Source organism: Mchenga conophoros, linkage group LG15 (assembly GCF_057382185.1).
Source record: "Mchenga conophoros isolate Kocher_MC1m ecotype Shallow Benthic linkage group LG15, M_conophoros_male_GT1.1, whole genome shotgun sequence".
Lineage (NCBI taxonomy): Eukaryota > Metazoa > Chordata > Actinopteri > Cichliformes > Cichlidae > Mchenga > Mchenga conophoros.
Genome location: NC_140540.1, coordinates 41,250,662 through 41,263,517, shown reverse-complemented (window position 1 = coordinate 41,263,517; position 12,856 = coordinate 41,250,662). Strand labels below are relative to the sequence as shown.

General features: G+C 43.0%; 1 protein-coding gene across 4 annotated transcripts in view; it reads left to right on the top strand.

The window, feature by feature from the left end:
* ptprfa (protein tyrosine phosphatase receptor type Fa) overlaps nucleotides 1–12,856 on the top strand; it is a 356,286-nt gene that overhangs the window by 237,279 nt on the left and 106,151 nt on the right. For 3 of the 4 annotated variants that reach the window (XM_085246467.1, XM_085246466.1, XM_085246468.1), the window contains exons 10-12: nucleotides 1,741–2,322; nucleotides 3,972–4,108; nucleotides 6,221–6,365. In XM_085246467.1, the coding sequence (XP_085102593.1) occupies nucleotides 1,741–2,322; nucleotides 3,972–4,108; nucleotides 6,221–6,365 (864 nt within the window). Of the gene's footprint in view, nucleotides 1–1,740; nucleotides 2,323–3,971; nucleotides 4,109–6,220; nucleotides 6,366–12,058; nucleotides 12,365–12,856 lie in introns of all 4 variants that reach the window. The other variant, XM_085246465.1, reaches the window with a different exon arrangement.

Here is a 12,856-nt window from a genome sequence, read left to right as displayed (position 1 = left end):
ATACAAACAGTAGCATGAGAAAAGTGCACAGGAGGGATTGTTGTACACATCACAGTAGAAACTACTTTCTGCATTAAAACAATATTTGTTTTAAAAAGAAAAAATGAGAGCAGCAGCCCCACATGACACACTGAAGCCATACAGTAGAAACAGACGTTAGGAAAATGTCTCCAGATAGCAGTCAGAAATCATTTTCAAGCACTCGAGGTGACAGACAGATCTCATCAGCAGATCTCATTTTTAAAAAGCTGTGCTTTTACTTTTATTTGCTTTTCATAAACTGAAGCTCTTAGAGCTTGTTTTTCAGAGGAAACTGTATCAGATATTGTGGCAACAGATGATGGGAACTGCATGAGGAGCAACGGCTTCATCCTGTCCCAGCCTGCTGGGGTTCATGCGCTTGTAAAGAAGAAGAAGAGCTTGGCTGCATTGCATGAAAATGAGGCAGATGTCAGGACTGGAGCAGCAGAGCTAAAAGCCTGTGGTTGCACTGGTTTCATCCCAAAAGGCAACTTTTCTGCACCCCGCTGCTCTGCTTTGGACCAGCTCACAGATTCACAGGGTTGAGCTCAAAGTCCCAACTGCCACCATGTGTTTCTAATCCAGGCTGTTTTTATTTCTCTTTGTCAAACTTCATATTCAGTATAACACTTCATTTGATACAGAATGAGCTGACTGAGTGACAACAACAAAGCAAGAGAATAATTATAGTTAATAAAGTCTTTGATACGATAGCTTCATTATTTCTTGCCTCTGATCTTTTACCATTTTCTATTTGTTAGATGGTTGAGTAGATTTATTGAATTGAGTTGGCCGTCACTACTTTGGAAGATGCTTTGTTTCGTGCAAATCTGTAACAAAATGAAGATAATAACTTAAGAAGTATTTTAGGACTAGAAAATATTGTAATTCACGTGGTCTTAGAAGCACAAACTCTGGCCTGTGTCTGCAGGTCATGTCAGTCATATAGTATATTTTATAAAGTGTGGAAAGTACAATGTTTTAGGAAAAGAGCAAGATTACCACAAGGTTCAAATCCTGAGTGAAGCCACACTTTAGCATTGACTCCTCTGCAGGGAGGTGATTAAAACAAAAAAAAGCCGCAGGAGAAGAAGCAGAACTGAGGAGCAGCTAAAGTTTCAGGCCAAATACAATTTACTGTGTCTGTGGATGAACCGCCTGCCTGCATTTTGCTGTTACGATCTCCACAGACAGCTGAACTCTGCAATCAGCAGACCCACTGCAGTCGGCACATCTCACCTGACACAAGCGCTATGTATGAATGCAGCTAATAAACATGCCCGTCCACATGTTGTAACAGTCATTATGGTTTTACGCACACATATAAGTTTAATCTACAAAGCAGTGATGGGATTTCTTTCCTCCCTTCTATGAGAAAATGCAACTTATCTTATATCCTGTTAAAATCCAGGCTCTGCTGTGTGGCTGCATTAAGTAGATGCACTTCTGATGATCTGCAGCTCAGGTCTGGATGACTATAGATGGATTTACATAGGAGGACATGCACCCATCTGCTTGGCAACATAATACTGGCCCGGTGCAGATCAGGAAAGGACAGAAGCAAGCTGAATAATAATGAAGTGTTAGATTGGCAATGTTGAACAGCTCTGTGTACCCGGCATCAGCGGGTGACTTTCCTGACGGAGAGGAAGAATAATGTAGATGGAGAAAGTAGAGAAACGTGTTTTTCTGACTCGGTCTGTCTCTGCTTTCTGACAGCTCTTCCCAAGATGCCCACTTCCCTCACTGTGACAGAAACCACGGCTACCAGCGTCACCCTGACTTGGGACTCCGGCAACCCAGAACCTGTGTCCTACTATGTTATTCAGTATCGTGCCAAATTGTCTGAGAACGGTTTCCAGGAAGTAGATGGTGTCGCCACAACCCGCTACAGCATTGGTGGCCTCAGCCCCGTCTCTGAATACGAGTTTCGTGTCATGGCTGTGAACAACGTTGGCCGGGGTCCTCCCAGCAGCATCGTGGACACCCGTACAAGTGAGCAAGCACCCTCATCACCACCTCTTCATGTCCAGGCACGCATGCTGAGCTCCAGCACCATGCTGGTCCAGTGGGAGCCTCCCGAAGAGCCCAATGGCCAAATCCGGGGCTATCGGGTCTACTACAGCTCAGATCACGATGCCCCGCTCAGCGCCTGGCAGAAGCACAACACAGATGACAGCCATTTCACCACCATCTCAGGCCTGGCAACAGATATCACCTACAGCCTGAGGGTGCTGGGCTTCACCTCAGTGGGAGATGGGCCTCCGTCTGACACTCTACAGATCAAAACCAGGCAGGGAGGTGAGAACATGCTCACTACATCACTGCAGAGCAATGTATCATAAGCAGCGTGCGCCTGGCTCAGATTATTGGTGAGGTGAAAGTTATTCAGATCATTTACTGTGTGCACGTGTTAGCAAACGCTGCCTGCTGTTGCATAAGCAAGTTACAACTCGAGCATTTACGTCCTCTTAAACACTTCTTCACATTAATATTCAGCTCTTGTCTTAAACAACATTTGTGTTCCATAATGTGCTGTTTGGTAAAATTCTATTTCAGGTCTCGTTACAGTTTTGATGGCTGTGCCAGTTCATGAAGCATCTCGTGATTGAGATGCATATAGAAAAAAGAATCACACCCATTTTCACTCATCAGGCTTTTTTATTTTGAAAATCAGGTTGGGATATTCTCCAAAGTTCTCCTTCCTCACATGTAGCACACAGCAGGAAATGCTCCGCTTCAGCTCCATTGGTGGACAGAGGGAGCCAGAGGCAGTGCACTCGCCACCCACTCGCTCATTAGCAGTGAATGGACTGAGCTACCGTATTGGCTGCGCTGCTCCCACGTCGGCACAGTCCGGCATCTCAGTGACGTTGTAGTAGAGAGCTAGAAGATTAAAGACCAGCTGAGTTAGGCTGCACGTGTCTGTGCAGAGACTCGTGCTTTATATTGCTAACTGTCAGTTTTTAATGTTTGGTGTGAGGCAAAGTTTTGTTCTGAAAACAGTTGGACTGAAACGCTGCTGTCACTTTGGACTCCAGCATCACAGGGTGATACTAGTTATGAATGAATGAAAGATACAGTAGTGCACTCTTTTTTTTTTAAAGGTTTTGTTATTGAGGTAATCTTGGTTCTATTGAAAAATCTCTTGTGATTTTTAGGATTAAAAAAATAACGAAATCACATTTGCATTATATTTATTTTTATAAGAAGAGATGTCAGCGTCAGGTTGCTGTCAGGCAGCCCAGACGTTTGTACAAGCCCGCACTAAGAGCAGGGTAAAGCCAGCCTGAGCTTGTGGTAAATGTGGGCATAAACCTCACTGTTACCAGCACAACTGCGCAGAATTCATTTCTGGCTCGCATCATTTTCTTTGCTAAGGCTACACCTGCCTTATGTTCAAGGACAGGCTGGTGCTTTAGTCACAGACAGCATCTTTTACAGTGAGCTACGCCTGACAGGACGAAACATGGCGCCATACCCGGGCTGCAAATGAAATGAGTTCAGGACTCTCACAGGCTGACACAAGATATTTCAACTTAAATACTTTTTTCATTGTCTAGAATTTTAACTTCTTTGAGTTGAACTCTACTGTTACAGGGCTTGGAACATATTAAACCTCTTTGCATACATATAGCTCTTGCTTCCAAGAATTTACTGGTTCATGGCAGGTGTTGGTTTTCTATACTTTGTTGGCATAATTTCACCCGGAAATGTAGCGATGACTCTTTGTACATGTATGAAAGCAGTGCAGGAAGAGCCTGAGTTGTTGGCACATCTATTCATGATGTGAATAGATGTGCCAACAGGATTTTACCTACCTGCCTGTTCGAAACAACAAATGTGGATTTTCCTGGCAGGGGCAGGTCCTCGCCCAGCTTTGCTTTACTCCTCTACTTTCTTACACTTTGTGTTTCCATCTTAACACATCTCTTTGTTTCCTCCTGCAGTTCCAGCTCAGCCATCTGACTTTGACGGTGAGGCTGAGCTAGACTCACGCATCATGCTGTCATGGCTTTGGCCTGTCCAGGAACCCATCATTAGCTTTGAACTGGTGTACTGGGAAGCCAACAATCCCACAGACAAGGTAAATACCCCCTTAGAAATCTTTTCTTTCCACTGAGATGTTGCTTGTAAAATCTTTATTGGCTAGGAGCTATGCTGTGCTTCAGGCTGTGTATTTGCATTAATGTCTTTTTAGTAAGTTCAAAGTGTCTGCACTTTATTCAGGTTTGATAAATGTCATCACATCACGAACACTTCTTGCTGTGATTTATCCACGAGGAGATCTGGGTGATTTTATGCCACAGTCTCCATTAGAGCTGCGTGATTCACAAGGTCCCGAATCGATTTGATCCCCAATTCGATTCGATTTGATTTGAATCTGGGAAATTTTGCATCAGACAGTCAGAATTATTATAATTCAGATCATGCATCAGTACATTTCCATATTTTTATATCTATAAAAGGAAATCTGACACTTGTGAGACTTTATCAAAGCTGTGAGCGTCACAGCCGACGCCTCTGTGTCAAAGTAACTGAGGATAAAACATGAAGGTGATTTTCCTGGTCTGGGATTTATAAAAATATTCTGCAGCAGATCAAAAACAGAAAAAAACCATCAACACATGAACATTACCTGATGCTGCTGAAGTGAAGCAGAGCAAAGTTACAGAGGTTTGGTTACAGACACAGCGTTTTGCAATTTTGCATAATTTTAAAAAGTTTAAATTTGTTCAGTGTTGAACGGCAGAAATGAGGCTTTGTTTTCAGAAGTAAGTAAAAGGAAAAAACAGCGGCCGACAGGCTGTAAGAACGGTAGACTTGTGCGTAACAAGCAAGCGAATAATGAAGAAAACAAACTTTTAAGAAACTGTTCAGTACAGAGAGAGAGAGAGAGAGAGCTGTGCATGAAGTGAGATTTTATCCTGGTGGAAGCAAAACATCAAAGAGTGAATCCATGACGATGTTTATGTGAAGCGTAGTTTGGATCTTCTTTGGCTGCTGGTTCGGTCAATGTTGTTTGGAGAGAGATAAAACCTCCAGCTTCAGAATCAGCGCAAAAAGGGCGTGAACACAAAGCGCCGCCGAAACATCAGAATCAGCGAGCCGTCGGCTTTCAGCCCCGACCGTGTCCGTGCCGTCGGTGAGAAAGTCACATCTTACTGATCCTGATCCGTCGGCGGGTCCGAGCTTTGTGTTTACGTCTCTGTGCAGACTCCGTGTTCCTGCTCTCTTTTTTAGCTGTTTGGTGGTTGTTGAAATTTTGTGAGGTTTAACCTGAGATTCTGACGTTTAGGCCAAAATAAATTTATATAAAAAAATCGATTCAGGATTTCAATGAATCGATATCACGTTATCCAAGCCAGAATCGATTTTAATCGATAAATCGATAATCAAAACCCAGCCCTAGTCTCCATATTTTTGAAGCTACTGGAGTTGGAGGGGTTTTGCTGTAATTTGGATGTATTACAAAAACAGAGCTTGGATGAGCTGATGGCTGTTGTGCATCAAGAACTACACTGTCTGTGGTGTGATGCACCTCCTTCACTACAAAAACAAGAAAAAAGTCCCTCCTATGATTCCCCTAATATGATGTCATTGACAGGTTTTTCAGTAGTTGTGGGTGTTTCCCACAGACACAGGCTTAAAACACACAGGTTCATATTACGAGCCCTGAACAACACCAGCGTTTATCTCAGGAAGAAAAATATGCCAACCACCAAACTCCAAGAACAGCTGCCTGTTGCCCAAAATCTCTGCATTAAGTAACTGAGAAAGATTTAAGGCACACGAGAAACAGTCATGGCAGTAATAAAAAGTTACAATCATTTGGTCACATATTGCATCGAATCATAAACCTTATTGTTCGTGCAATATTGTTTTTCTAAAGTGTACGTGTGAAGAGAGAGAAGCTGAGACAAACTGCAGCGTATTCAGGGCTGAAACAGTGAGAGCAGAGCTGTGGGTGGAGAGGTGACAGCTTTGCTTGGCCACTGTACAAGGCAAGCATGCTGAAAAGAGCTCCACTTCTCTTTACTGCACCGGCTCGTCAATGTTACAAGGAGCTTGGCAGGTAGGCTGCTCGGCCTCCTCGAGAAGCTCCAGGCTTTGTCTGCTGACTCCATTATGTTGAGACCAATCAGGCCCTGGCTTCATTTTTGCCCTCGTGACCTGGTGCTCTTTCGTCTCTTCACAGCACCGCGTCACTTTCGATGCAGCAGGCTCCTATGCAGTCGATGGTCTGAAGCCAGACACGCTGTACGTCTTCTCCCTGGCAGCCCGATCTGAGATGGGCTTAGGCGTCTTCACTCAGCCTATTGAATGCAGGACAGCTCAGTCCAGTAAGTATAACAGCACTCAGTCACGTTCACAGGTGTGGCTCCAGTTATGTAGTCCAGGTGAGAATGACTAAATGAGTCATCTGTGACTTAAAACTGACTAAATACACCAAAAACATGTGGAGGTAAGTGGAGCTTAATTCAGTGCAGTCCAACTAAGAGATCCAGCTCCCTGGGAGCCCGGCCAGCTTTCTTCTTTCTCTTATTCTGTTTACTGAGTGTGTCTGTGTCTGATTTGAACACCTGTAATATACCTGAGCTAAACCGACTGCATAAACAATGAATAACCGTGTGTCAGTTTAGAGCAATCCCCACGGTGTGTTTCATTCAGGCCTCTGTCAGCAGGAAACCGTCTCTGTCACACTTACTGTTTTTAGAAAGAAAGATTGAAAAGTTGCTTTTTATTCCCACAGCATGTAAAATGTTGGCGCTTAACTTTGCTTCACATACGCGATTTATTCGTTGTGTTTCTGTGATTTAAAACATTAAGACTGTGTTTTTTGCTCAACTATGCATTTACAGCATAAAAATGATAAATACTCATTTATATGAGAAGCTGGCGTTTTAGTGCCGTCTGGTGTTATTGTTCTCTAAAGAGATCAGCTTTTACCCAGATCTCCATGCCGATGGTTCCCACCTGAGTCGGGGAGCAGAACCTCCTGTTCTGAAGCCACCGCTGAACTATTCAAACACAATAGGACCAGCAGCAGACGGCAGCGTAGCTCACAGAACTGTGTAATTGCAAATGTCATTTTTCAAGCTGGCAAAATGTAATCAAAGCTGTAGCATTAATTATATGTTGAATTTTTCCACCTGCCAGTCACGCTTCAACTCAATTATAAAATTCAAAGGCAACAACCAAAGAAAATGTCGCCTCTTTGTGACACAATCCACACACGACATCGTTCGTAGGGGCGTGCTTGGTATTTATGTACATTCTGCTTTCTGCAGCGTAACAATCAGCGGGCGTTGCACATTTTGACAAATAGTCCAATAAGTCACTGAGTCGATACATGCAGCACATTATGATGTAAGGCCAAGCAAACACAAACAGACATTTGCAGAGACAGCTTTCATCACAACTGTCATCTTCCTTTCAAATGATTGTTTGTCATGTGAAATGTGGCCGAGCATGTGGCGATGTGCAGGACTTCGATCGCTGCTCCGTCACTAACACCATCGAACACCGTTAATTTAGTATTTAGTATTTATTTATTTATTGTCATTGTCAAGAACAATGAAATTGCGTTTGGGGCTTCCATACAACCCAAAAAAAAGAAGAAAATAATAAATACCCCTTAAAACCCAAGTGTACATATTTAACCCAGTGTGACTCCAATGCAATAAGACAATCCTTAGCAATAATGTTCGTAGAAATTCAGACAAAGACCTGAGAAACATGACAAAATACAACAATGCAACCCATTCAATATTATTGTACTGTGAGATATGATATCAGATATGATAGTTATCTATTTAAGAAAGGGGGGGGGGGGCAGGAGGGGGAAGAGAATAAAGATATGATGCACCAATGCAGACCAGTTCATTGCTATTAAGAAGTTGGATATGGTTATTGTCCGTGAGAGGGGGGCAGAGAGTTCAGGAGCCTCGCAGCCTGTGGATACAGGCTGTTGGCCAGTCTGGATGTTCTGGCCTGTATAGACCTGTACCTTCTCCCTGAGGGCAGCAGATGGAAAAGGTGGCGCGCAGGGTGATGTTGGTCCCGCAGGATACTGTGCACCCTCCTCAGACAGCGAGTGGGGAAGATATTACTGATCTCTGGCAGACTTGTTCCAATAATTCTGCCAGCTTCTTTCACCACCCGCTGGAGTGCTTGCTGATCGGCCTTGGTGCGGCTGGGGAACCACACTAGAAATCCATACGTCAGAACGCTGCTGATGGCACAGTTGTAGAAGTTCAACATCAGAGATCTGGGAATGTGTGCGCTCCGCAGTCTCCTCAGGTAGTAGAGGCGCTGTTGGGCCTTCCGTACAACTGAGGTGATATGGTTGCCCCAGGACAGGTCCTCGGTCACAACTACGTAATTCACAACTACGATGTGTTATCTTAGCGTCAGAGCTCTGGCGTGCCGGCCGATGAGGAGCTGAAGCTGCAGTATTTATGACAGTTTCCCGAAGGAGTGCAAGCCCTCGCTCAGCTGCTTGTTTTACCTGTCAGGACTGAAATCTTTCAGCTGTCACACTGCAAACAAATGTGTTGTAAACTATTCTCTTTGATTAGCAGTCTCTCTCATCGCTGCTCTGACTGCCAAACATAACGCGTCAGAGAACTTGCAAACAAGTCTGAGGACCCTGACCACTGCTGCCACCTCCCTGCAGCTTCTCATCCAGCTGCCACTCTCACTTCTGTTTACTTACAGCATATCAGGCACCTGTCAGATTTTATACATATTGTATTGAAACTGCAAGGTTACTACAGGAAAGAAAACACCATCTAATAACTGTCCTGTGCTTTTCCCAGCAGAGTCTCACGGCAGTCTGGGAAACAATCATTTATTCGTTTAGATGAATTTATGTTTCCACACGCAGATTGTTTGCAGACTTTTGTTTAAATGTACCATTTTTTTCTACAATAATTAACCTACCAAGCATCATGCATGTATTGAACTTCAGAAAAGTGTTTTCACCGGTGAGTTTGTTGAACTTTAAATGTGATATAATGTAAATGTAATTCAAATACAAACAGGAATCTAAAGCTGAAATTCAAGCAACACCTCCTTCTACTCTGTTTGCTTTCAGTGTGACTGATCTGGTGGAGCCGCAGTTAGCTGTTAATAATTCTTCTTTATTCATTTTACCTCTTCTGTCATGCTCCTTTGGAAATAGCTTAATGTATGACAGGCAGGGAGGGTGGAGGGAAAAAGGGATGTTAATCATTACAAAAGTGAGAATGGATACATATGACTGGTTATACTTAAAACACAGCAGGATGAGACAATGAGACCCTGACACAGGAAGCCCTGAGAGGAGGGCAAGAAGGTAAAGCTGGTGAAAATGAACATAAAAGGGACATAAAAGGAGATTGTGTCAGGATCTGAATGACTCCAGGACGTTTCCATTACAGGCTAAATGGATTACATAGGTGTGCGTATGAATGTCATTGTTCCTGGCTTTATAGTGAAAGTCCATCTTTTACCACTTGCAGAGACTAAAACAGACGCAGTCTTAAATATTTTTACCCTGGCTTGAGATCACTTTTCAGTTTTAGATGTTCAAAAAAGAAAAGATTAAATCGATGCAATGTAATCTTTCAGACCTCACAATAGCGTCTGTTTTTTTGTTTTCTTTTTTCTTACGGCTCTCTTTTTCTGCCCAAATCTTGATTCCGTTTCTCTCAAATCCTCCCACCTCTGCTTGAAGTTTGACTATTTTCCATATTCGTGTTTCTGTTTGGGACTTTAATCTCCCACACATGGATCTCTGCCTTTTGATTCATTGCACCCCTGCAGTGATACATCCAAAACTTCTCGTATGCATGAAGTTTCCTTTCAACCAGTGGCGAGCACCTTTCCTGCAGCAGGAGAACGAAGAGGCTTCCAGCGCTGTTCAAACAGGAACTGAGTGCATCCGCTCGGCTGGGGCCGCCACAGCACAGGCGAGCGTGATAACTGCCACCCGTGTTATCTCTTTCACCTGCTCCACATTCATCTCAGTCGCTGGTTTTGTTGTTGAGTGTTGTTGTATTCTGCTCTTGTGGGTCATTGTGCATACATGCATTCATCTGTAGTGTGCCTGTTTTATCTTTCAGTTGGTGAAACTTCACACTGTGTGTGTGTGTGTGTGTGTGTGTGTGTGTGTGTGTGTGTGTGTGTGTGTGTGTGCGTGTGTATGTGTGTTGCAGTATGACATTTTTCTGCCCTCTGGACTGTGAAGGTTATTTGTACTTGTTATTTTGAGGACATCACATCGATTATTCACAGAAACATTTCCTGATAAATAACTTTTCATCTTAAAATCATCTTCACTTACATGTGATTGGTTATCTCTATGGTTTGTGGAAAATGCAGTGCAAGTATTACCCAAACTGCTTTATTTTTGTCTGAGTAACATTTATATTTAGTCATCTTGTTAAAGATGAATTCAGGACTGTTACTGTCATGTTTCAAAATATTTAGTGATTGTTTTGTTTCTGATCCAGAAAGGGGGGCAATTTTGCAACTAATGCAAGAAGTGATATAATTAAACATGTAAGACAAAACTGAGTTTTCTCAGCTTTTGTTACCAAGCTTAAATAGGAAGCTGTACCAAGGTACGACCCAGTGTTGTCTACACATACAGGCAAAAGTACAACTTAGATAAGAGATAAGATAAGATAAAACTTTATTAATCCCTCGGGTGGGTTCCTCTGGGAAATTCGGTTTCCAAAAGCACAGCACCGACAGAAGTTACAGAGTTACAGAATATTATATATAAACACACATATATAAATACAGAGACCTATATAAATAAAATATACGAAGGGGATAAATAGGAATAAAAATAAAAATACAAGTGAATTGCACATTTCAAGTATTGAGGTCTATTGCACTATTTACAAAAAGTATTGCACAAAAGGTGTTGCACAGTGAGGTGAAGAGGCACTACAGCTTTGCAAAGAACCAAGTTTAAAATGTATCTTTATTGTATCTTTATTTGAAAATAGAAAAAAATCACACAGGCATGAAATAGTATTTTTGCACAAATAAGGTGATTCCCAAGAGCTATTAGCCCAAAGCTTATCCTTATCTCAGCGTGGCGTATCCTTCGAAACTTGAACTTGTGGCTGATCTCATGGAGTGATGAATCCAAATTTGAAATAAATTTTATCAACATTTACAACGAAGATCAGGAGAGAAATATGACGAGGAGTGTTTACAGCCAACTGTAAAGCAGGGAGGAGGCTCTGTCATAAGAGATGAGATAAAATGAGACTTCATTGATCACATTTGTACGTTACCTCCACTCAGGCACAGAAAGCAGAAGAAAAATACCAAAAATTGCCCATTTTCCTGACAAAATCTAAAGAAATGACACGTGGCTCAAGATTTTTCTGTCAGAGTGGAACTACTGCAGGTAACATCTGAGTGTAATTCACATGCTGACATGCCCCTCGAGTGCTTAGGGGTAGTGCTAGATCACAGATAACACACTCAAACTTTCACTCACCAAACTGGGACACAGAATTCTTGGACAGTCTGCACTGTTAAAAACAAAGTTATAACATTTGTCCGATTTCTGCTTTAAAATGCTGGAAAGAGGCACCGACACTACAAACATGCTTGAGGGGTCCAGGTGACGCATAGCAGACAGCAAGCAGAGCCTGTGGCAGCACACCTATCAACCAAAGCTTTCTGAACAGGCGAGTCCCAAACACGTAGTTTTTGGAGGGGCGGGGCCTTCTTTGCACTTTGTGGTTTGATTTGTCAGCCATACTGGCTTCATGGTTTCGTTATTCCCCTCCAGACAAATGTAATTTAAAATAATCACATATTTCTGTGTGTTTACAATGATGTACACTGAACATACAGCAGGAGACACTGTTTCCACAAACCATAATGACAAAAACATTGATAGGATAATGTGGCATTAATCTGCCAGTTTAATAATTACTCTGTAACACAGTCCAGAGAGACAGTTGCTTCATCATCCATCATCCACCCTACCTGACCATTACCCTCCCTCCTCCCCTTCCTTCAGCCCCATCAGCCCCACCCCAGGAAGTACATTTGCTCAGCCTCAGTTCCACCAGCGTCGAGGTGAGGTGGGTGGCCCCGCCCACAGACAGCCAGCACGGTGAGATTGTTGGCTACTCCCTGGCCTACCAAGCACTCACGGGAGAGGACCAGAAACGCCACCAGGTGTCAGGGATTGGTCCTGATATCACCAGCTACATTTTGGAGGACCTGGAGAAGTGGACGGAGTATTTGGTGTGGGTGAGGGCTCACACAGATGTTGGGCCAGGTCCAGAGAGCTCTGCAGCTAAAGTCAGAACCAAGGAAGATGGTATGTTGATGGTTTCATGGGAAACATTCAAACTAACTGTCCAATTCTTTTGTATTCATTTCCTGCTGCTGCAGTTTAGTCTTACAAACACTCACCAAAGTGTGCATAAGCGCAGTGTATAAGCATGGCTCAAATACAGAATACAGCACCCGGTCTTCAGACGCTTGGAGGGTTTGGAGTAAACTGGTTAATTTGTAAATGAATAAAAATCAGTCTGCAAAACATCAGATTGATGGACTGGATTAAGAGTCCGGTGTAGGATTTGTAATCTTGTTGATTCCACTAATACGCACGGCTACCCTGCACAGTGCCAACAGTTGGTGCCAAGTCATGAAGCTGTGCAGTCTGTGGTGGTGCATCATGTAGTCTTCATATACGGCACTTAAGCTCTGGTTTTGACATAAATCCAAAAGTAGTTTTATGGTTCTTTAGACATCACCTCAGGAACAGGAGATCAAACATTTCAGCCAACTTAGTCCAAGCCTATTTAAA